The sequence below is a fragment of the Leptidea sinapis genome, chromosome 12 (assembly GCF_905404315.1).
Source record: "Leptidea sinapis chromosome 12, ilLepSina1.1, whole genome shotgun sequence".
NCBI lineage: Eukaryota > Metazoa > Arthropoda > Insecta > Lepidoptera > Pieridae > Leptidea > Leptidea sinapis.
The window spans coordinates 7,168,848-7,196,085 of NC_066276.1; the positions used below are offsets into that span (position 1 = coordinate 7,168,848).

Sequence of the window (27,238 nt, forward strand, 5' to 3'; positions counted from 1 at the left end):
AAGAGTACCGAATGGCTGTGGTAGGTAGCATTACACGGTAGAAGTTTTAATTACTTACCAAAATTTATTATCAACAAATATTTCACCAAGGAGAATGACTGAATTTATACTCAAAGCAGAAGCTTTGGAATTAGACAGCAGAGTACAACGTGGCCGTTATTCGACTTCAGTGCACAAAGCTCGGCTTCCCATCAAGGAAGTGGTGATGAAACCAGCCTGGATATTTGCAACACCAGGGATCAAGAGATGCGTTGCCGGCCTTTAAGTTGGGATGCTCTATGCTTGAAGGTCTCTTAGTCGTATCGGTTCGAGAAAAGCGCGGCCGGTCATACATAAATAATAAATAAATAAATCCTTTATTTTGCTAGAAAACATGTAACAATGGGTGTAAATAGTTTTAATGTATCAATGTTATCGGCCATTTCTGGCATGCAAAATTATTATTAACAAAATTTTAGTTATTATTATAATTGATTAACAAACTCTATATTTTAAGCACTTAGGTCAATTTAAATTATAATTATTATTTTGAACAAAAACATTTATCTATAAGCCATGTAAAAAGATCCTTTTTAAATCGTTGGACGAGTAATTCGCGTAAGCTTGGAGCTTATTAAATATTTTTATACACATGACATAGCTACATTTTCCGTAGGATGCATTATGAAATTTTCGTGCAATCACCAGTCTGTCACCTTTTCTTGACATTGACGTTCATTGACTCCACAAAGGCTAGAAGCTCCTCGCAAAACGTGCCGTTGTAGAATTCTAGACGTCAAAATGATGAGGCTGGACTTCACTTTGCACCAGATAGGTCACTTGCATGCTTTCTCTACAAATATGAAATAGTACACTGTTGCAGGGGTGTGTATTGCTTTTCTAGGAAGGTAGGCACTGTAGATCTAACTAGTACATGGGGCACACTAAAAGTTTTGCACTTCTAGCTAATCGGAACTATTTGAATTTCAAATGTTAAATTTTGAAATAATAAATAATGAAAAAGTACAACACGTCATCCATCCTGCACATAGCCCCGACCTAGCACCCTGTGATTTCTGTATTTTCCCCAAAATCAAAGATTTGATTAGAGGCTTCACTTTTACCAATTCCGAAGAGGCAGTGATAGCGTTCAATCAGCACGCAGAAAACATGCCTACAGATCTGTGGTCCTCGAATTTAAAAAATGCTTCGATCGCATGAAAAAATGTTTCAAATTTAAAGAACAGTTATTGCTAAACATAATATTTTGGTTGTTTGTTTTTGTAAGTTACGCATAACTTTTAGTGTGACCTACGTATTTAGGTACGTAACGAGGTTAGGCACTGCCTGATTGCCTATATGATATGTATGCCCCTGCATTGTTGTAATGGTAAGTGTGGCAATAGCTAGTATAAATGTGAACAAAAAAAAAATAAGTAAGTTAATATATTTATACAACTTTTCAGCCTACACACTTGTACTAAAATAAAAAGAGTGTGTGTACTTACGTATTCACGCAAGAAATTATACTTCTTTGGCCTAACGAAGCAAAAATCATTTAAATGATTTATTCCTCGTGCTATTCTACGTTTTTAGAAAGAACAATTTTGTAAAAATCTTGCAAAGATTGCTTTGACAAATAATTATTAAATAATGAATGCGGCTGTATGGGCCTGAACCCTTTGCCTGTCCTAATAATGGACGAAGAAACCAAAAAAAAAACAACGAATGACGCAAACGTCAGAAAATTTGAGGAACCAACTTCAACGTTTTGCTTATGTGTTACAGTGATGCGCGCGCATCTTAAAATTTCACACTCATAATTTTTTCATAACGCGCCTAAAGAAGTATAACTTCAAAAAACAACCCAGTTTCAGCCCAGTTGTCACGTCAATACAATGGCACGTCCCGATAAGGATGTAGTGTAAAGGTTATTTAAAGTGCAGTAATTTTAGTTGTTGTTTTCGCATGCAAGACGTAATCGCCCTTAAATAAAAAGCGTTCCAAACTTTGAGACCGTAACGAGTGCGTGTTTTGTAATGCACAAATGTGGGCTGCAATCTGTTACACTCATTGGTCGACCCTCGATGGATTGTTGCCAGTTCCATTCAGGTCGAAGGTAACACTAGCCCGCTTCATGCTTGATAGTTTTAATACTCAAGTAATAGACACACGAAATATTATTCTCAGCTATTGCTCTCTTTTAGCACCTATTTTATTTTCTACATATTTGTCACGAGATACACAAAGCGTTCTTGTTAAAGTTCATTAAATTTTAAACATAGATCTATATAGACTATGACAGTTGTCAAAACATCGAAAAAAATTTAGCTTAGAACTAACTTTTATTTTGAGCAATGCACGCACACTAACACAAAGTGTCATACAAATCGCGAGTGTAAGAGGTCACGCACACTAATCTATCTGGACTGTTTTTAACGGTTGTTAAACAGCAAGAGACTATTTAGACGTATAAATTATCTAAGGTTTTAAAGATCAGGCACCATTTGCGTACCTAATTATAAATACTTCTGTCATCTGTCATTTTAAATTTTATAAGGTGACAATCAAAGTCCTAACTTCATGTTCTCTACTTTGACATTGACAGCAAGAAATCAAAGTAAACTATGAATGAATTATTCAACTTAAAATATTTATTAGTAATACCGCAAGCTGCAGAAATCATCCTTAAAATTAATGTTCCATTAAATATAATACCGTCACTTTCTTTTTCATTTTGACAGTCAAAGATAGCATCTGATATGACGAAATATTAACTTTGACTATACTAAACATTCATTTTATATAATGGTTATTCACTATTCAGTATGTCCAATTGAAGTGAAAATGTTGGCAAACGAAATGTCAATTGTGCCTATGACGTTGTGCCCTTAAAATTTAAAAAAGTGTGTGTGTACTTATGTATGCACGCAAGAAGTTATACTTCTTTGGCCTAACAAGGCAAAAATCATTAAAATGATTTATTCCTCTTTCTATTCTACGTTTTCAGAAAGAACAATTTTGTAAAAATTTTGCAAAGATGGCTTTGACAATTAATAATTATTAAATAATTAATACGGCTGTATGGGCTTGAACCCTTTGCCTGTCCTAATAATGGGCGAAGAAACCAAAAAAAAATAACGAATGACGCAAACGTCAGAAAATTTTAGGAACCAACTTCAACCTTTGTGTTACAATAATGCGCGCGCATCTTAAAATTACGCTCTCATGATTTTTTCATAACGCGCCTAAAGAAGTATAAAGGCATAAAAGGCATTTATTTTCTCAAAATTGATTCCTTTAGAATTCTTTTTGATGTTATTTCTAATAACTACTAGATACTACTACCGCTTCGGAAACAAATGGCGCTCTGAGAGAGAAGAAGCGGCGCAAGAAACTCTCCCAGCATTCTCTTTTTGCGCTCGTTTCAATAAAAATATACAATATTGTACAGTCATTTCTATCGCTATAAAATAATCACAATCTAGTCCCAGGCTGTCCAATCATTTAGATATTCAGCAGTGGAGTAATAGGATTTACGACAGAGCTATTTTTTATAAAACATTTAAATTTATTTATCGATAATGCCTGAACAGTGGCTGGGACTTTATTATAGAAATGTATACATTTACCCTCAAAGCTATTATGTATCTTATGAAGCCTACTAGAATTAGTTGCAAGCAATCCCTTATTTCTAGTGTTGTAATAATAATAATATAACTTCAAAAATCACTTGTGATTCATAATGGTAATAAATCTATACTAATATTATAAAGCTGCAGTGTTTGTTTGTTTGTTTGAACGCGCAAATCTCTGGTACTACTGGTCCGATTTGAATGATTCTTTCAGTGTTGGGTAGTCCATTTATCGAGGAAGGCTATAGGCTATGTTTTTTTTTTTCAATATTAGGGATCCGTAATAAAATTGCTATTTTGTAACACAAGGTGTAAAATCGAAAACCTATTTTTGCGTGCGCTGCAAAAACTATTGACAATAGAACAAAATGATGTACAGGCTATAATATAGGCAATATTTTATTACTTATAAAACTATCGCGTGAATTATACTTTATATGGCAAAACAACGTTTGCCGGGTCATCTAGTAATAAATAATTATCGAAGTATTTCTCTCTGCATGAAGTCGCATATAAATGCAACAAAGATAGTGCTTGTATGTCTTTTTCGCATTTTATTATTCTATAAAGGCTATTTATAAAGGTTCTTAACAGCTTTTATGATGTAGCATTTTTCATACGAACAATAAAATACATGAAGAATTTCATATTAATAAAATGCGGATGTTGTTTTTCACATTCACTGCAACTTCGTAATTGTTGTCAGACACTGCTGAGTGTTTTAGCATTTTGTAATTATTACTCACTTTAATATTTACAAGTTGATTAAAACACGCCCTTTCAGTGAGATTGTCATCGATGAAATTTATAATAACTTCACTTAAAGACTATTACAGTGTTCTTATGTTGAAGGACATATAAGGGCAGCTCCGGGGTAAGATTAAGAGTAAAAGTACCTTTGGTAGAATAGCTTTGGGTATTTAAAACCGACGAACAGATGTCGTGTGCATTTTGAGGTGAATGAGATTCATTCCTTTTTCGTGCTTATGTTTGTTTCATTCATTAAATTAGGCAGAAAAGGCATTTATTTTCTCAAAATTGATTCCTTTGGAATTATTTTTGATGTCATTCCTAATACTACTACCGTTTTTTTTTAATGGAATAGGAGGACAAACGAGCGTACGGGTCACTTGGTGTTAAGTGATCACCGCCGCCCACATTCTCTTGCAACCCTAGAGGAATCACAAGAGCGTTGCCGGCCTTTAAGGAAGGTGTAGCGCTTTTTTTTGAAGGTACCGGACGGTCGGCGAAAATACTCAACATTTTATTAGAAAAATTACTAAGTATGTTAAGGGCGCTTTAACACTTTCCATGGGAATTTTCTTTAAACCTGTGAAGCACTTACGAGACGAAATAAAGCCACGGACCTATCAGCGAGCTTAAAACTGATTATAAATCGGACACGGTTAAATATTTTTTTTGTGACAAAATTACTTCAGTGACGCGCTTAGCGCGTTGAACTCTATCATTCGACATTTTATTGATGTTATATAGACTGTCGAGAAAAATCGAATAAATGAATTTAGTTCGATTTTAGATAAAATATAGTCATAAGAATTTATTCAATTTATAGAATGAAGATTTTTTTTATTTATTTGTATATTTGTCCACCCCATCTATGACTTCACCTTATAATATTGTGATACTGTACAGATAATATATGAACAAGTATTCAGTTTTTTTTATGAAAATAAGGGACGAGACGAGCAGGACGTTCAGCTGATGGTAATTGATACGCCCTGTCCATTATAATGCAGTGCCACTCGGGATTCTTGAAAAACCCAAAAATTCTGAGCGGCAATACAATAGCGCTCACCACCTTAAGACATTCATTTGCCCAGTAATTTCACTAGCTATGGCGCCTTCAGACCGAAACATAATAATGCTTACACATTACTGCTTCACGGCAGAAATAGGCGCCGTTGTGGTACCCATAATCTAGCCGGCATCCTGTGCAAAGGAGCCTCCAATTGGTACAGAGGAGTCTCCCACTGGTAACTCATGAAGAGCTAATTAATTTAAATAATATATACTTATTATGGAAAGTGGTGTATGTAAGGTGTCATAGTTTGTTCTTAAATTACTTAATCGAGATTATAAAGCTATTTATAAATGCATCCTTTGCAGTAATGAACTCATTTGTCTCCGGGAAAACCGACTTGTTGAATAAATACATTGATGATATTGACAACACGTATCGACTTAAGATTTAATATATTCCGAACATATTCTACGGTATTTGCATTCATCATTATGGGATTCTTCATTCATGTAATCATTTATTATCGGAGTAGATGCAGATACCGTCCATGTAAGGAGAAGGCTTGGGCGCCACACGTCGCGCAAGTGGGAGGCTCCTTTGCACCGGATGCCGGCTAGATTATGGGTACAAAACCGGCGCCTATTTCTGCCGTGAAGCAGTCACGTGCAATCATTATTGTGTTTCGGTCTGAAGGGCGCCATAGCTAGTGAAGTTGCTGGCCAAATGCAATAATTGTAGTTTTTGGGTTTTTCAAGAATCCTGAACGGCACTGCATTGTAATGGGCAGAGCGTATCAATTACCATCAGCTGAACGTCCTTGAGTTCCATTACCGAAATCGAAAGCCAAAGTTTCGTCCGAAACGAAAGAACGACGAACTTCAAATTAAATCCTATTACCAAAGTAGGTACTTCGGATCCGAATAGTGCTGACGGATTTCTTTTCGGAACCATAATAGACATAACCATAAAAAGTGAAGTTTCAGTTACGACCTTATTAATCTCAAACAACGAAAAAGTAAATGTCAAGTGAATTTGGGAATAAGTTAAATGAAAGACAAAATGTCTAATCGCGATCTTCGTATTGATCTTCGGATCCGAAATACATTCGTAATAGGAAAATGTACGATCCGTCAACCGAAACTTCGTATTTCGATTTTGGTAATTGGGCTCTTGCTCATAAAAAAGTAACGTTTTGAACTAGCAGGATATATTATATATCTTAGTCGCAGGACTTCTATCAAGACCGAAATATTACTAGTGAAATGTGATTAATTGAAAATAATGCGTAGCCTTATAATTTGAGTATTAGGATCCAATATTTATCCTGAGATACATACGTTACTGAAATATACAGTTACAATTTGTTAAAACCCTCACTTCTAGGATAAATACACAAATAAATTTTGAAAAACAAAATTTTATGAACGATGCGTCCTCTGGCGTTCCGTGCCAGCTAATAGATGAAGCCACAACCCGAGAGTTGAACAAAGCATACAAGATTTTATGACGATACGTCACTCGAACGGTTAGCTCAGTAGGTTAGAGCACTGGCACGGAACGAAATTTTGTTTTTCTAATTTTATTTGTGTACATAATATATTTATTTTATTGCTGTGCATCTTCACGCACAATTATTAGGTAACGATAACTAGAAAAATAAGTATTAGGTACGTACGATAACAGACCAAAAAAGTGGGCTTCTAAATATACACAATCAAAAGTTAGTGCAATTTAGGCAAAAAAATAAATTAACTTTAGCATGTGGGAAATCACAGTCGACCCACAAAAATGAAAAATAGTTTTTGTAGTTAGTTTTAGCTCTATTCAAGCATGCTTTTTTTTAGTTTTAAACTATTATTTATTAGTATTTACAGTTTGTATCTAGAGCCATAATTATTCATTTATAGTTTTACTCGCGCGCAAAACGCGTCACGCTCCGATACATTTCTAGAAAAGTATAAGAACCTTACTGGTAGGCCTGATACTTAAATAATGTTAATAATATCTCCTAAATAGACTTAAATGGTTTTACCGAAGTTTTAAAGGTCCAATGCTAATTTTCTGGGTAAAATTATATATATATTATATGTATAACCCAAATCTATATATATAAAAATGAATTGCTGTTCGTTTGTCTCGCTAAAACTCGAGAACGGCTGGACCAATTTTACTAATTTTGGTCTCGAATTAAATGTGGAAGTTCAGAGAAGGTTTAAAAGGTGAATAAATATGAAAATGCTCGGAATGAAATAAAAACAACGATTTTGATTTTCCTTTGATTTTCCCCCGTCGCGTCGTTCAGAAATCAAATTGAAAAAATAGTTTAAAATGAATAACTTATTAGAATCTTTGTATCTTTCTAACTTTCTCAGGAGGTAAAAAACGAACTTTATTCTAGATACATATACTTGGTTGGTTGCGTTTTAATGTTTTAACGTTTGCTGGGCCAGCTAGTGTATAAATATAAATTGACCACCGGTAACGGTAGGTACTCTTGTGTAGCGATTCAAGTGTGTCGGGATCGAGAAATGTTTCATCGGCAACAAAGCGATCATCGACGTGTAGTTTATAATTTACCTCACATAATAAAATTTGCGCCTCAATGCCCAATATTGACAATATGATTTCAGAAATGCTGAAATTTGTCTCTCTCTAGTCGTTCCCTCATGACTGAGTATGATAGTCATCAACAAGTGGTCCACACTTGGAGTGAACTATTTGTTTCAATCGTAGCTCAACCTCGGGGACCTGGAGTCTTTTAATTGGTCGGTCCGTATGGTAGAAGATCGGCCTCAGGCTCGCTTGCTGAAATTAAGCTGAATTATTTTGTAGATTCAGAAAGCATACCACTGCAGTGTGCCAAGTCGGAACCAACAGTATCCGCTTTGACAGAGTTACGTGGTGTCGCTACTTACCCAGTCGGCCAGCACGTGTCAATCGTTCACTTCTATTTTAAGACCGTTGGTAACGCAAGTGTTCGAAGTACACTTTCTATCGTGTTTTAATTGTTATGTGCGATGCGGCCGCATGCAATTTTACGTGCACAAATGTTGGGCTTGGTGATTATCATCCATTAGTCGATTACGAATGGCTGTTTTTGCAGCATATTTGAATGTTTTGTTATTAGCATATTTGGCACGTGTCGTTTCCTAAAAGAAATTACATTCTTTTTGGCGGAAATATTGATTATAATTTTCTACAATTCGATTTCCTTTGAAGATAACATTGATAAGATATTTTATCTAATACTTAATGAACAGTATCGTCTGTACCATCTATGATGATGCAAATAAGCCCTTAGATACTCAGTTATCCTAAACGGAGTGCTTATAAGGTACAGACAGATAGTGCACAATATAATATGCTGCCTTTAAATGATTGAATACATAGTTGCTAAATGATGCTCACAACGTAGAACAAGTTGTACACACATAACTCGAATCTGATTGTGCAATTTATTGTAACAATCTGGTATGTTTAAATAACTGCCTTATCATTATTAAACAATATACCGCATATTGCTTCTGCTGGAATATTTGGAAAAACATTTTCCATAATGATACAATAAAAACCTTTATCTATTCGATGTGTCAAGGGTAGTTTCGACACGTGCAATTCTTATAATATTTTTTAAGCTAACTGGCGCAAATGCAAGAAACATTAACCTTCTCGTTATGGATATAAAAAGCTCCGGTTTATGTTAGAGCGCAGAGCTGCCCTGCATAATTACACTTTTGGTCTGTCTTTCAGTGAAGTTTGTATTAGCGAAAGCTCTATTTTGCTTTTTTTTATGGCAATAAGTTTTACAAGCAGGATGTTTATACGCCCTCCCCATTTCAATGCAATGCTGCTCAGGATTATTGAAAAATCCAAAAATTTTTAGTGGTATTACAATTGCGCTCGTCTTCTTAAAACATAAGATGTAAAGTCTCGTTTGCCCAGTAATTTCACTAGCTACGGCGCTCTTCTGACCGAAACACAATAATGCTTACACATTACTGCTTCGTGGCAGAATTCATAGGAGCCTCCCACTGGTACACTGCTCCTACTGAAAGTCTTTTACATAACGAACGCAAATACTCTTTAATTCCTTCGCTATAACCTTTCGTCTCTTAATCCATATTATTATTCTTTGACACCTCGTTAATTTCATCATGGTCAATCACTTAAAATTCATGTAACCTTGTCATCTGTTAGCAGTATCTAAGCAAAGTTTAAAAAAGATAAACACGGATCTGTCACCACATTTCTTCATAATCCGCGTAGAGATGACACGGACAAGTTTATCGTTTACACAATCGACAGTGTTCCCACAGTGACAAGCCTTACATTAACTTATGATGACGGGTGTGCCATCAATTGGAAGCGATCGATTAGTATGCGAAGCCAACGTGTCATAATGAGTTAGAGATTGCCAAACGGATAGTTCATTTAAATATCGACACCAAATTTGATGCAGCTTTGAATGGATTTCTTCGTGAATTTCGTTTGTATTGAATGACGTTCGTTGTACATAGGCGCAATTTCCGTTTATTTGTTCTACAAAAAATTCTTGGTTCCTTTCGATAACGATCGTGATATCGTAGAAGCCTGGTTTCCTCACATTTTCTTCTGGGTTTAGTCTTTATTTTAAGGTAACAGTCGTTATTAATGCTTATGCATCATCCCCCTTATTCATAATAGTCTGCTAACTTAAAGCATCGCTAATTCTCACTCGGTCTTCTTCTATTGACCTAAGTCAGTATGAGAAAAAACACTCCTTAGCGGCTGTTTTAAGTTATCGGACCATTATTAATAAGGGGGCATATCTATAAATATACTTATAGTTGTATTTTTATTGAAATGCTATACATAATATAAGATTCATCATCCCATATCTACTGAATTACTACAGAATTTTACCGCACCAAACTTGATTATAGTCACTACTACCATTTCGATTTTAGAAAACAATTTTGTGGTATGAGACGGGTAATTAGTACAATAACGGCCGTTTCCAATAGCCTATCTATCCTTAGTTTAACTTACTAGAGGTAGACAAATCTATCCTTTCACCCTTACTTACATTCCAATAACCTATCGATATAAAGCATTGAACTATAACTATATTGGACATAACTGTGGATAGATAAGATCTTGTCATTAAACGGTGACAGCTTTATATCCGTAACTAGATAGAGGTAATTTTTGCAGCAATTTTTTCCTTCAAATGTTTAAAAACAACAGTGGTTATTAACTAAACTTATTGAGCGGACAGCTTCTAAACGGTCATCATAGTGGTGTAATCTTAATAGTATCATATTTGATGTAGCATTTTTTAAATAATAGAAGTTATCCATAAATATATTACGCTATATAAGCACTTATTACCAGAATTCACACCAACAGAATTGTGTCAGTATGAGTTAAGCATGCGTCAACTTCATTCAAACAGTTCTACGAGTAATAAATTACTAAATTGTGTACGTATTTGCGTAGACCAAACATTAGTGTCACCAAGTCTCCTCTTTTTAACCGACTTCAAAAAACGAGGAGATTCTCAATTCATTTTCGGTCTGAAGGGCGCCGTAGCTAGTGAAATTACTGGGCGAATGAGACTTAACATATGATTTTCAAGAATCCTGAGCGGACTGAATTGTAATGGGAATGGCGTATCAATAACCATCAACGTCCTGACCGTCTCGTCCATTATTTTTAGAAAAAAACGTCGTATGTTTAACGTCGTCGTCGGTAGGTTCATTTTTTGTTTGTTACCTCAGGCTTTCGACTGGGTGAACCGATTTTGATAATTGTTTTATTTGAAAGCTGGTGCTTCCCGTGTGGTCCCATTGCAATCCATTGCCAGTCAAGGTAGGTTTGTAACTACATACATAGAACTATAGGTGAGATGTGCTTGAGTCGCACGTGCGGCGTGAGGAGGCGAGAGGCGAGAGCTTAGCCGCGGCGGGAAGGCACCGATTTCAAAAATAACAATAATCGTAACAAGTATAAGATTTATTAATTAGATTGTATAAAAATATGCAATAATTTTAATTTTTTTAGTGCATATTATATCTATTGTTTTCGAATTGGGTTTTTGGAGTCGGTTGTTTTTTTTGTTTAAATTTATAATATTAAAATGGTCTTGAATGAATGAATTTTTCTTAAGTTCCAAGAATAGGTATTATAATTATTGATGGTTATATCAGTTGTTTATGATAATATACTATAAACATTACAGTTTTAAGACCGTTTATGTATCAACCTATTTGAAATGGTATTCCCGATCATTCCGAGAGTACTAGATTAAAAATTACCTAAGTTGAGTAACTTTTACGTTTATTGAAAAACGTTCTAATCTTGTTATGTATTTGCCGATCACTTTCAAGGTATATAGGGTTGACCAATGGTTTAATGACGCATTATTGCTAATTAATTACATTAATCATTCTCAGAAATGTTACTAACTGTCTTTGTTAAACGCTAATCCAAGATGTGTCTATTTCGAACGGAATATTCCGAGTCTACAGTGAAAATAATAGTTGCACAAAGGACAAAATAAAAGATTGGTAATAAAGTTTTTTCGCATTCTATATGAGAACTCAAATTACCGGGATTAAAAACGCTTAAACCAGCTTTGTGCTACTCTTACAAAAACTGCATTAGATCTCATAAACGTCATATTATTTTTTTGTTTCGCGGCTTGCGTTGTTTTTCACACTTTTTTTATTAGATTCACACATTCTGACATAAAGAAAAACCTGAGATGCGGATTAGATGTGCAAGTACTGGCCTTAGATAATTAATACGTCTTAATAGAGTCTCTTCCTGTTAGACAGCCGATAAAAACAGGCCAGGTTTATTAGTTTAGTGTGCGCGACAAGCTACGACTTACACTCGCGATTTGTATGACACTTTGTGTTATTGTGCGTGAATTTGTCAAAATAGACGTTAATTCTAAACTGAAATTTTCGACGTTTTCAACACTGTATCTAATAGTGTATCTAGATGTATAAATGGTGTAAGTTACTGGCATTGTTTGTGTTTTAGTTTGAAGGGCGCCGTGGCTCATGAGCCTTATCTTCTTGTCTCAAAGTGACGAGCAATTTAGATGCCGCTCCACATTGGATGTACAGGGCGTGTCACTTACAATCAGGTGTACTACGTCTTGCTCGTCTCTTCACTTTTTTTTATTATTTAGTAAAAAAAATCCTAACGAATATATACAGAACAATATCAAGTTATGTGTCAAGTGTTTCTCGCCGCCTCCGCAGTTCCGCCGCGACCACGATTCATGCAATTTGATCGAAATATCAGCGTCAAATTAATAAAATATATATCGTGAGTACTCGTCATATTAATCACCTTCTTTCTATATATATATATATATATATATAATTAAAATAGTGGTTGTTTGAGGCTCAATCACGCCTAAACCACTGATCGTATCGACATGAAACTACCACCATTCGATGCGAAATTTATTTATTTTTCGGATTCCAACGTTCCTTCATTTCTTTCCTTTTAAACTTCAACCAGCGAAGCGGGTGGAACGGCTAGTTACAATATATACAAAACTTAGATCATTTGATTCTATCTATGAGAACGTAAGCTGTTGATTAGTAATATTTCGCGCATTGAGTAATGCTAACTTGCATGTAGGTACCTCGAAGGGTATAATTTACAATTTGATCCCCGCATAGTTTGGCTGCGCTTAAAGTCAGTGGGCCGCACGCACCAGTGTGTGCATACGTGTTTCGTGTTGCAAGAGCGGAGTGCAGCATCAGGTGGTTGTTGGTCGCAGTTGCATAAACTAATTGCAAAATGCGAATTGCGGTCACTGCCGTAGCGGCCGCTGTCGAACTAAGGGCAACGCCACACCCTGCTCTATACATCTTAAACATAAACATAGTAATGTAGAACGATTCAAATTCAAATATTTCTATTCAGAATAGGATGTGACATCACTTATTGAAAGTCAAAAAGTACCACCCATTCCAAAACGAATGCCTCAGACCTGAGAAGAATGGGCGCAACAAACTCAGCGAGCTTTTTTTTCCATCGAAAGAATATGTTTACAAAGTAATATTGTACAATTAAACTTATCAATAGCCTGAGGGCGGTCGCCCCATTCCCAATCATTAAGAAAGTCATTTACCACACAAACGTTTTTTAACAATTCTTTTGAATACCGTAATACTTTTGTTTTGAATATTTTCTGGGATCTGTTTTCGAAAGCGTGTACATTGCCCCACAAACATTTACTAACTCGACTTAGCCGAGTAGTAGGCATTATAAGTTTATGTCTGTTCCTGGTGTTCACATTATGGTTATGATAGTTTCTAGCAAATTCACTTATGTGCATATGTACATACATTACATTATCAAGAATATATTGAGAAGCAGCAGTCATGGTTCAATTTCTTTGAATTACTTATCTTCTTACTTAAGTAATATATATTACTTGTATATATTACTTATCTACTTACTTAAGTTATATATATTACTTATCTACTTACTTAGTACCTAAAATAATGCTCCCACATCCTGGACAGTCTTGAGCGTCATATCATCCCCACCATCTGGATGTGTGGCGATCTTCCATAGTGCGGTTTTCAAGGAGCTTTCTTCCACGTAGGTACTACAAAGCTGTGGAATGAGCTTCCTTGTGCGATATTCCGGGACGATACGACATGCGTACGTTCAATAACACAGCGCTTCCTTCCTTAAAGGCCGGAACGCTTCTGTGATCCCTCTGGTGTTGCAAGAGAATATGGGCGGCGGTGATCACAACACTAGATGACCCGTACGCTCGTTTGTCCTCCTTTTCTCTCTGTCTGAAGTTCTCTATCTGATTTAAAAGAGTGGCCGTTGAGTTTATTGTATGTTCTTCTAACGAGCTCTACTTTTTCCGAACACATAGTAGATTCAGTAATTCAATTTACTTAAATATTTTTAATTACGACTCAAAAGCGCTTGGTTTAAGTCTTATCGAATAAAGTCTATTTGACTTTGACTTTATATAACTTCGTTTTTTCAACGGATCTGAATCTTCTTCTCTTCTTCTTGGTCGCATTCTTCATTTCTGAATTTCTGGTCACTAAAGCCTTCTACACCTTTTGGTCCTCGGCGTTTCTTATTGCGGTCCTAAGTGGTAGACCAGTGAATGTCTTGATCTGGTCCACCTTGCTTATGACTACTAAGTTACTGGGAAGGTGTCGTACAATGTGGCCAAATTACCCCAAGATCTTTTAATAGCTGAGAGCGGACAATCTAGTGCCAAAGCGTAGCGTCTGAAACTTATTATTATATTGTACTAGCTGACCCAGCAAACGTTGTATTGCCGATATTATAATCGCGATACAAAAGTAACTGTTGATCGTAGATGGGTGAAAATTTGAAGTTGTATGTATTTTTTAATGCGGACTCATAATCACACAATTTAAAAAAAAATGTCAAAAAAATTAAAAAAAAATTGGCGTGGACCACTCTTAACATTTAGGGGGATGAAAAATAAATGTTGTCCGATTCTCAGACTCGGTCAAGCCGTTTCGAAGGAGTTTAACTACAAACACTGCGACACGAGAATTTTATATATTATATTAAATAATTTTGTCGGGAAGCAGTAAAGTGCAAACTTTGCTGTATTTCGGTTTGAAGGAAGCCGAGACTATTCAAATCACTTAACACCTTATGTCTCAAAATGACGACTGCAATTGCACTGCCGCGTAGTATTTTGTGTTCAATTCAGTCTCCTGAGAGGCACTGACACCCTTTGTAAGGCAGGGCATATCAATTAATTACGTCTCATCACGATTTCTCGTGAAAGATACTTCCCTGTCTTAAGGACAATCTCTCTTATTCTCGCTACTTGACGTGACCCCGTTTGAGTACATTCGCGTTCTGCTCGTGGAATGTACGTCTAGATTGATCTTTTCTAAAACTTTCCACATTTTTGCTATAAATTTGTGCCTCAACATTTATTAATAATTATCGCTACCTCTTCTTTTATTACACATCACTTTCTACAACAATTGTACAAAGTATATTGTTTAAGAAATTAATAATTATAATAAATCATTTAATTAAAAAATTCTGAGCGGCACTACAATTGCGCTCGTCACTTTGAGACATAAGCTGTTAAGTCTCCTTTGCCCAGTAGTACACCGAAACACAATAATGTTACATTACATACATACATTATTGCTTCACGGCAGAAATAGACGGCGTTGTAGTATCCATGATCTAGCCGGCATCGTGTGCAAAGGAACTTCCACTGGTAAAAGTCTACTGCGTGACGCGTCACCTACTTTTCAACCCCCCACTGGAACCTTGTCTTCTCCACCAAGTACCGATAACAATAATAGTTATAAGCAGTGTCTAAGCTGCAGCAGAAACAAGCAAATCTTATTAATAGTTCCTTGTTTCATAGTACATTCTAGTAACCTGGAGACGCCTGTATATATTTTAATAAAAAAATAGCGAACTAGCCCTGTCTGATCTCAGAGGAACGTTTTATCGAGTTTCATGCTCGTTGTAGTCCAGCTATCTCTTTCTTATTTTGCAAGAAGTTTTATTTCTGTTTTGCGTAAACCTTTCTTAAGCAGCAACAAAATTATAAATACCAAGCAGATCTTGGTCGCCTAATTAATTAATTAAATTCAGATGAAACGCTTACTCGTTTACGTAAAATTCTTTTAAATTTGGTATCTCAACACGTTTACGTTATGCAGGAAACATATACGTACTTATTTAAGCTGTGTTCGAGCTTATATTCTTTCATTCTCATGGCGCGTGTAAACCTCCGTGCATTACATCATAATTAATGATTGACAATTGACAGACATGGACCGAAATGGATTGCACTTGCAAATGACACTTCTACTTAATGTCAAATTTAATATTTTACCCTTAGACTAAGCCCCTTATTCATAATAGTCTGCTAACTTAAAGCATTGCTAATTCTCACTCTGTCTTCTTCTATTGACATAAGTCAGAATGAGAAAAAGCACTCCTAAGCGGCTGTTTAAAGTTAGCGGACCATTATGAATTAGGGGGTAAGGATTGGTCTCCGCTGCGCTCCAACTACCGATACCGCATGTGTAGTCTCAAAATGTGGCAACTAATATTACGCCCAAGTAGGCGTGCTCGAGCCTGTCTTGTATGTTCTGTTTAACTTTGCTAATAATTGAAACTAAAATAGATTGCGTAGTAAAACTTAATAAAAAGAATACTACAAGTAATAAAGACACTGTGCTCACATATCAACAGTATTTTGTATTTTATTAATATCAATGTAAAATAACACGAAGCGTATGTTACAAAATTTGAAAGATGCCATTTATTGTCAAGATGCCACGCACACAAGCATCTAAAAGTTGCCGTAATAAAAAAGCTATTGTGGCGATGTATGAGACCAATCGTTAATCAAAGGTTTTTACCATTTAATGAATGAACCATAAATCACAGGAGCGTTGCCGGGAATCCGGGAAAATATTCGGGCTCAGCTCAATTCGTCTAGTCTTCATTATGTTATGCACACAGTGATAACACAGAAAACTGTGTATAAAAGGGACAAAATACACTGATTACGGATTATTGAGAGGTCTTCTGGAATATTTACCTATGAGATATGATTGTCTGACACTTAAGACCGCATAAAGTACCAACTAAAAGAAAACTATTGTTATAATACAGTTAAACTCATTACAGAGAGATATTGCTTTCCAACGACTAAAAAAGTGCATCAATTGTTGTCATAGTAGGTACAATCACTTCTCAATATGAAACACTGATTAAAATACATTTATATCGTAGTATTTGTGTCGTTTTAATTTGTGGTTTATAGAGTTATGTAATTTTAGAAATTCTATTGCGATTCATGCGACCGTAAATTAACCTTGAATCATAGATTTTAAATCGTCTATAGTGACCCAATCAGTTGGACCATTATTGCTGTTTAAGTTTTGTGTGTCGTGAGCAACTTCCGTAAATTTCATCAATACAGACTCGCCTCTCAACGAATTCCAATGATGAAACAAACAGTCTTTTAACACCTTCTCACCTAACTTCACATTTATTTATTTATTTATTTTTGGGAAACAAACAGTATTTAAAAACATTTACAAAAATACATATAAAATTGTACACACACCAATAAAGTTTCCACTAATATACCACGGACGAGTAAAAAAAGATGGACCCATGCACACGCTCACACTAATTAATACAAGTCGATCGGCCGCCATTCTGAGATTTGCCATCGTCTGACAGTTCAGTTTGCGTCGCAATAAAATATTTTAAAAATGCCGTCGTGGGTTGTAAAAATGTGTAATACGGTACTATAAAAGTATTTGTGGCAATATATGATTGTTTATGGGAAAAAAAATTAAATGGTATCTCCCGTAACTGCACACACACTAGCATAAAGGTGCTTCACTTGCTAATATCACGGCGCGGAGCCGTTCTTTTTTTACTCGTCCGTGTAATATACATATCATGTGAGCAGTCAAAAAAGAGGATAAACAATATAAAAAATTTACTTTAGAAGAAAAAAAACAAACGGATTATAGCTAACTTAAATTATTTATACAAGTATGTATTCTCTAATATCTTTCTCAAACTGTTTGATCGAACAAGTATGTAAATCAATATTATTAAATTTTAGTATTATACTTATTACAAGCCCGATATATAAAAGTATTTTGAACATATTTAGTACTTGTTGGTGGAGCATAAAACAATGACTTAGTTCTAGTGCCTACCTCAGGTCATCTGAAGTAAATATTACTGAACAAAAATGGAGTGTATAAAATTGTAGAATTTTGTAGTAAAATGTCATATCTCGCTCTGTTCGACGATTTTCAAGTGAGTGTAGGTAAACTGTAGAGTGACACATCTCGGAGTATTTCTATTTAACCTTTCCTTTCCAGGAAACTGATCGAGCGCGGTATTGCTCAATTCGTTGTGATTTTGGCGCGCACTCAGCGTTCTGTCAATTCGTATTATTTTACGAGTATTAATAGATTGCTTATAATTAGGATGATTTGAGTGAATGTATCTGAAAGCTATTGAAACAAGATATAAGACCATGCAAAATGAACCGTATTGTAAATAAAATAAGGCTCAGAACTTGGTGAGTGGTATCTGAAAAATCTAATGCCCTGGGGCACTGCTGATTTTGAACGGCTTACTTACGGTATATTATGTTTTTAATGCTCTGATTTTATTTGCGAATATTTGATGTAATATCATGTTTCTCTATAAAGTCTATGTCAATTTTTATTAATATTTGATGACTAACTGTGTATAGTTTCTATAAAATACGCCATATAATTCACTAGAATTGCTTGTTCAATAGTGTTAAAGTAGTCTCTCTCTCGTAGCACGACGACCCCTATAGCCCAGTGCTTCTGGTCCTGGGTTCGAAACCCGGTAGGTGCAAACATTTATATGATGAATATGAATATTTGTTTCCGATCATGGATGTTTTTAAGTATTTATTTATGCTTAAGTAACTATATTGAAATAAATATGTCGTTATATTGTACCCAGTCTATGCCTAGTTTGGGGCAAGAAAATTTGTGTAAAAGTTTGTCATTATTATTATTATTATAATCGTTTTTTTTAGGATCTTCAGCAGATGGTAATTGATACGCCACGCCCATTACAATGCAGTGCCCCTCAGGATTCTTGAAAACAAACCAACAAAAATTCTGAGCGGCACTAAAATATCACTGTCTCATTTGCCCAGTAATTTCACTATCTACGGTGCCGTAAAGATCGAAATACAATTATGCTTACAAATTACTGCTTCATGGAAGAAATTGGTGACGCTGTGGTATCCATAATCTAGCCGGAATCCTGTGCAAAAAAGCCTCTCACTGGTAAAATGATTGTCGCTTCCTCACAGTAATGACGTCATGTTCTGTTGCAGCGTGTGACGACGTGCGGGCCGGCGTGCGGGTCGTCGGGCGCAGGCACCATGTCGGCGGGCACCATGCGCCGCCTGGCGTCCAGCATGCAGAGCACCAGCACCGGCTCGCTGCCGGACTACGGCGCGCAGATCGTCGACCCCTACCGCCTGCTCGAAGACGACCTTCACGGAATATACGAAGACATACGATCGGTAAGGCTTCCTTATCTGACAATCCGTGGGTGGCCCTCACTACTATTTAGTTCAGAGACCATTGAACATTTGTTACACACACATATTAGCTGGGTTAACTTGGATCATTTATTAATATTATATCAATGCGTATGAAGCTGCGGGTAACCAACTGGTTACATTATAATAAGCCGTTATTCATAAAGTCATAACCTTAGATCCTTAGTAGCAACATACTAAAATATGGTCTTAGTTTTGTTAACGATTTGTTATGTTTTAAACTGATAACCCTCACTTCTGGGATTAATTACACAAATAAAACTGATTTTTTTTTATATAAACGACGCGGTACTCGAACCCACGACCTCTCGCGTTCCGTGCGAGCGCTCTTTCCAACTGAGCTAACAGTTTGATTGACATATCGTTGATAAATCTTGTATGACTTGTTCAACACTCAGGTTGTGGCTTGCTTGTCCAATAAATAATAGGTACTATTAGTGTACAGAATAGTGTCTGTTCTTTATTGTTGTTCAGTTCAGTTAACCAACGGTGGTGAGAGGGTACGGGGCACAGAATGCTCATTGGTCAGATATTGATCACAACATATCGCTGGCTGCTACTCTAGATTTATAAAAGATCCGTGTTTCCTTATGTGGTGAACGAAAGCGTTTGCCTTTTATTGGGCGTCTATGGGTTATTTGGTCGAAGGTTAAAAATTACGTGGTTAGTTCAATATTGTATACGATTTTTGCTGAAACGCGTTGAGTCAAGAAGTCATTTGTATTTTATATCCCTAAGCCTTTTAAAGCACATATTAAAATCAAACTAAAAATATTTTTTTTTAAATCAAATTTGGCAAAATTTATATAGAAATGTCAGACAGGATTTTCAAGGACCTATCTTCCAAGCACTACAAAACTGTGGAATGAACTTCCTTGTGTGGTGTTTCCGGGACTATACGACATGGGCTTAAAGGCCGGCAACGCTCCTGTGACTCCTCTGGTGTTGCAAGGTGACCCGTACGCTCGTTTGTCCTCCTTTTCCATAACAAAAAAAGACAGAACAGGCTCAATGATTGTAACTACTTTTTATAGCGTATTTCTGTAAGGAATGGTATCAAACTATAATAGCAAGTACAATCGCATATAGAATTGTCTCGTACGAAGAATTGTCTCCCGCTTATTAATGTTTGTGTAATAAAATGAAACTATTAAATTTTATTGTCAATGGCACTGCAACATTATAATAATTGAATAATTACCTGTTGATTACAAACGCAAGCATTAAATCTGTGTGTGTCGAATCATCAGCCTTGGCACAACATCTTACGAATCAATAGAGTAATTGTAGAGTTACTCGTGTGCAAGAGTTTCGAACAAAGAGTAATACAGATTAATATAAATAAACTAGCTGACCCAGCAAACGTTGTATTGCCACATAAAGTAAAAAATTCAATACTTAATTAAAAATTTTGGGGTTTAAAAAATAGATGACGACCGATTCTTAGACCTCTCAAATAATATATCGTGCATAAAATTTATCGTACTACAATAATCGTTATATTCGATTGCCATCTTGCAACTCTATTGCATATCTGTGGATGGAATAGAATAATATTGAAATCGCGATACAAAAATAGGTGTTGATTGTAGACGGTTGAAAAATTGAAGTGTATGTATTTTTTAATGCTGAATCATAATAAAATAAAAGGCAAAAATTGTCAATACACAAAAAAAATAAGGGTTTTCTTATCATTTAGGGGTATGAAAAATAGATGTTGGCCGATTCTCAGACCTACCCGATATACACACAAATTTTTAGCCGTTTCGGAGGAGTTTGGTGACAAACACCGGGACACGAGAATTTTATATATTACTAGCTGACCCAGCAAACGTTGTATTGCCACATAAAGTAAAAAATTCAATACTTAATTAAAAATTTTGGGGTTTAAAAAATAGATGACGACCGATTCTCAGACCTACCAAATAATATCGTATTGCAATAATTATCATATTCGATTGCCATCTTGCAACCCTATTGCTGGAACAGAACAGAATAATATAAAAATCGCTATTCAAAACTGTGTTGATCGTAGATGGTTGAAAATTTGAAGTTGTATGCATTTTTAATGTGGTATCATACAAAAATAAAAAATAAATTATTTATCTAAAAACTACTCTTAACATTTAGGGGGATGAAAAATAGATGTTGTCCGATTCTCAGACCTACCCAATATACACACAAACTTTTAGCCGTTTCGGAGGAGTTTGGTAACAAACACCAGGACACGAGAATTTTATATATAAGATAGTCAAGCACTCGAATGCAGAGGATAGGTCAGGCTGTGGTAGTTGTCATAAGCTAATTGTGTCAAAGCCGCGACGAGCGACCGTTGAGCACGCAAGCGGGCGGGGATTGCGCAATTTACGTGCGAGGTGATTGGAATCTACGTATAATTTTGTAGCTATTAAAATGCATCTCGACAAATTGCACTTTATTTGGCTTACGCTCTCAATCATATGAATCTTGTGGTATGCTGTTTGAAAGGTTCTGAGATTTCAAATACCGCGCGAAACGCAGTCAAGGCTAACATTATTTTATTAGAAACTGGATTTTTTTTGGTGGTCATATGAGCATACGGGTCAACTGACAATCAATGATGTGCTCACTGGCAATAGACACGGGTCCTACTGCGATTTCTATAATACTTGTTACGCTTGCATTTTAATAAGGCGAACTTTTGAACGATTTAAATGGCACAATTGTATCAAGCCCATCACAAGCTATAATATAATGCCTTTTATATTATTGCATTGTAAGCGACCATATACATACTCGGAGTTTCCCTGCGAGATCAACTCAGAAATGAGGAGAACCGTAGGAGAACCAAAGTCACCGACACAGCCCAGTGGTTGCAAAACTAAAGTGGCAGTGGCCAGGGCACATAGCTTGACGGACAGATGGGGGTTGGGTCAGTAAAGTCTTCGAATGGCGACCACGTACCGCAAGACGTAGTGTTGGTAGGCAAGATGGACTGACGATCTGGTCAAGAACGGCGGAACACGTTGGATGTGGGCAGCGCAGGACCTATCGTCATAGCGTTCTTTGGGGGAGGCTTTTGTCCAGCATTCTACGTCTTCCGGCTGAAATGATGATGATTACGACGAAGCAACCTTATCCGGTAGCTATACTACCGTGGCCATGCTGTGATATATACCGCTGTATAACTGCACTAATTACTTGTGACTTCATATTGTATCGTAAGTCGTGTCTCTATTACTGACGTCACAGAGCCATATATTAACGCTTCGCCTGTGCTCATTCGAATATTGAATGAGAAAATATATGACAATATGCCATGCTATAATATGTAGCGCTGTATATTATCGCTACGTGTGTGGGTGAGCCTATATCGACGGACGAATTGAAGACATACATTGGTATGTGAACGAATCTACGCAGGTTTGCTACACGTCTGCTACACATGTAGTTTCGTAGCATGCAAATAATCATGAGCTTATTAATTTTGGCTGGCATCATTAAGTAATTACTTTTATGTTTTACACATAAAGTTGAAAGGTCAAATTTTTTAAATATTTAATTAACAATCAATTATTACTAATAATATAATTATTATAGGTATGAATATCTATTTTAATTATCGAAATACTCGTGCTAGTGTTGCTTGCGGTAATATAAAAAGTTTGAAGCACTTCTATAGTCTTAGGTGTAATAGTAAAGTGGTTGTTGTTTGCCTACTTTCCTGTATGGAAAACTTGTATAAAACTAGGTCTAACGCAAAGCTTGCTAAGCTGGTTGGAGATTTTCTAAATGCCTGTTTGTTTAGAAAATAGCGACGCTAAATTTGCGCTGTTTTGTTAATTAAACAGTGTTCATTAAGAGCGGCCAAACCGACATAGTTTTCTTATAAACTCTCGTAAGTGATTATGGTGTGTACTATATTAAGCCTTCCTTGTCAAAAAAGCTTTGAGTCCTAGTATACTGTCTGGTATTTTATTATAAAATTGAATACCAATTTTGAAAATTGAAAACCTATGAAGGAGCCCTTAATCGCCTTTATCAAGCCTTCATGATTGATCTGTAAGCATTACTGTGTTTCGGTCTGAAGGGCGCCGTAGCTAGTGAAATTACTGGGCAAATGAGGCTTAACATCTTATGTCTCAAGGTGACGAGCGCAATTGTAGTGCCGCTTAGAACTTTTGGGTTTTTTGAGAATCCTGAGCGGCACTGCATTGTAATGGGCATGGCGTATCAATTACCATCAGCTGAACGTCCTGTTCGTCTCGTCCCTTATTATCATAAAAAAAAATCTTCCAACGCACTGCCTTTGAGCAGGTTGTCTCTTCTACTATCAGGTTAATGTGCTGTTCGTCTCGTCATATATTTTTTAAAACATGTCTAGTAATATATTTTTGAAGTGAAAACTTCTTTGACCACTTTTCGGGTATAAAAAGTTAAACTCGTGTCAGGACACGTCACCTGATCGAAAATTCGTAAGACAACCGTTTAAATTATGAATGAAAGTTGATTTTTCTGAAAAATAAACTTTTTAATGTTAAATAATATTTCAATTTTTTTTATTTTTTATGTATGTTGATATTCTATCAAACCACATAAATGCAAGTTATTTTATACTGGCAAATAAAGCAATTCGTGCGAAATTATTCAGAATTCCAAAATATTCAAAAATGCACAACGTTAATGTTCAAGTTTTCAGTTCTGCCGACACTCCCTGCAACCCGTATTTTTTTTCGTCAAAATTCTATTCTATTAATAGATGTTCTGGTGCAACAAAGTATTGTAAAACATTATCTCAACGTGTTCGTCAGTGCCATCGCTTGATGCACAATTGATATTGTGTGGAAACACGGGTGGTTTGCGTTAAATTGTCGTTTTGTAAGTATTATTATTTGTTACAAAATACAGTCTCGACTGTTGCATTTAAATCCTTGACTCAAATGTTAACAGGATACAGAAAAGTCACTGTTACAAAAAACTTGAGAAGTAATTCGTTACGTACAGATAAATGTATCATCGCGTGAAAGTTTTTTTGTACAAGTATTTTGTTAGTGAAGGAAATAATATTTATTTGTTAGCAGATTAGGGACTGATGGGAATATGGCGAAAAACAAAACGATGGATTTAGTTATTTAGGATTTAATATAGAGAAGTACCAACACAGTTACAGAACGAATCAACGAACGGAGCAGAGAGAGTGACAGCCAGTGGCATAGAGTAACTTATCAAAATAAAAAATTTCATAAGTGACACATGACAGTGTTATCAATGTCACTTTGTCTTAAAAGACGAAACAAGTTTTTCTTCGTTTAGTTTACAAATAATACAATTTCTAACAGGGACATGCCAGATAATGGATGTAGTAATTTTCTGAGCCGGCTGGTGTAGAAATCATTAATTTAATTTTCTTTATGGAAAAGAAGGACAAACGAGCGTACGGGTCACCTGGTCATAAGTGATCACCGCCGCCCACATTCTCTTGCAACACCAGAGGAAACACAGGAGCATTGCCGGCCTTTAAGGAAAATTTTTTTTTGCCTTCGATTCTCATATAGTAGCAAAATTTTCTTATTTTTTTATTTTAAAATAAATAACTGAGTGAATGAATATAAATACGACATAAGTTCAAATATTTTTATTCAAAATAGATTTTAAAATCACAATAACTACCACCAATTCGAAATGGTATGCCTATCGTTAATATGTTATATCGTATAGTTAAATTTATTTTTAAATATATAGCCTGAGGGCGGTCGCTTCATTCCCAAACTCTAGTATAAATTATTATTAACAAAGTCACTTATGTTATACTATAATAACCTTTACCACACAAACGTTTGTTAAAAAATTTTTTGAATTTCATAATACATTCGTTTTGGAGATTTTTCGAATACAGTTGTTCTATTATTTTTTTTTGTTCAAGTTTTGTACATTCTTAAAAATCCGAGCAAAGGTTCGGTTGTCCGGATATTAATGAATTGAACTTAGATCATTTATATGTCTAGATAGATTGTGACAGCTGTGAAAACGTCAAAAAAAATGAGGTTGAAAGTTAACCTCTACTTTGAGCATTTAACGCACAGTAACACAAAGTGTCATACAAATCGCGAGTGTAAGGCGTAGCTTGTCACGCACACTAAAGCAGTAAACCTGGCCTGTTTTATCGATTGTCTAACAGCAAGAGACTATCTAGGCGTATAAATTATCTAAGTCCTGTACTTGCATATCTAGCCGGCAACCTGTGCAAAGAACTGGCCGCTAGTAATAGTTATTCTTCTCTTAAATAAAACCCGACATGTTCGAAACGGACTCGCTACCCGAGGGTCCCGGATGTTATTAGGTACCCTACTTTATTAAGAAGGCATAAGGTTTTGTTTTAATTTTTCGTCATAAATCGAAAAGTATTCATAATAAAAATATTTAAAACACTGTTTAAGCTTGTGCCAATGAAGCCTTTTTATGCGAAACCCAACATGACACGTTTAACTCAATTCAAAATATGGACCGCCATTTTATATAAATGTACAGTTTTCATACTTTTTTCAAGTATACTTGTAGTATAAGATGGTATTATTTGCTCTGTATAGATGTATCAGAAAAACGTTCCAAGCCACAAACATCACATTAAAGTTTAAAAATATTAGTGTATTCCATACATGTGGGTTGGACTTCTAAATCATGATGTCACTTACGGCCGTTCCCAATATTCAGTTTATCTCTTACTTGAGATAAAAATCGTAACTATCGTTGACTTTTCTGTCCCGATAAACATATCGACGGTAACTCACCCAATCCGTACACGCTGTCTGTCAATGGGACGACGTATAGCTTACCAACGATAGAAGTTTTGTATGGAAATTGCAATTCACGTGCAAATAAGGCGATAAGAATGACTTATCGCGTATATTGGGACAGCTTTAGATTATTGACAGCCAATTACTGACAGTAGAAGATAGTCATTTATCTCTATCTGTAGATAGTATATTGGGAACGGCCGTTAAAGAGTGACAGTAAGGCTGTCATATTTTGTCAGTCCGTTAGTATGAATCACGTGACTAGTTTTGTGTTCTTAACTCAATTTCGACATGATTGTGGTTTGGAACGTATTTCTGGAATTACATCTAAGGAAATGAATTTGTCTTTGCAATCAAACGAGACAGTGACCGACCTTGAAAAATGGTAACGTTTCAGTACAAATCTCTGATGATGTCGAGCGGAACATCTCGGATACGGTGCAGCCGAACACTGACCTTCTTTTGGAGTTACTAGGCGTGACGCACAACTTTCTTCAATATGCCGGCGATTTTATCGTGTTATTCCCCTTTGCGTTTATCTTATCTTTAATTGGGTAATAATGGTATTTGGTCTGATTCATTTGCTGTAAATGTGTAATTTTTATATTAATGACTAGCCGTTCCCGCCCGCTTCGCTGGGCGAATTTTAAAAGGAACGAACGTTGGAATTCGAAAAATAAGTAGCCATGAACCATCTAGGATAAATTTCGCATAGATTAGTGGTAGTTTCATGTCGATACGACCAGTGGTTTATGCGTGAAAGAGCTTCAAACAAATCCAAATGTTTTGAGTTTTCTTTAGTGTTCTAATTCTTAATAAATAAAACTCAAAACATTTGGATGATTATGGATTTCCGCAAAGTAACGCCTAATTCAAGAAATTTTCTAAGCATGAAGTAAGTTGATAATTCTTACTGTAGTTTAGAGTGAAGTGATTGTTAATT

At 35.7% G+C, this 27,238-nt stretch overlaps 1 protein-coding gene across 1 annotated transcript in view; it reads left to right on the forward strand.

Annotated features, from left to right (window-relative positions):
* The window catches only part of LOC126967196 (all trans-polyprenyl-diphosphate synthase PDSS1), an 82,463-nt gene that overhangs the window by 5,359 nt on the left and 49,866 nt on the right, over nt 1-27,238 (forward strand). Inside the window, exon 2 of the mRNA XM_050811677.1 lies at nt 19,292-19,483. Within this exon, the coding sequence (XP_050667634.1) occupies nt 19,292-19,483 (192 nt within the window). The remainder of the gene's footprint in view (nt 1-19,291; nt 19,484-27,238) is intronic.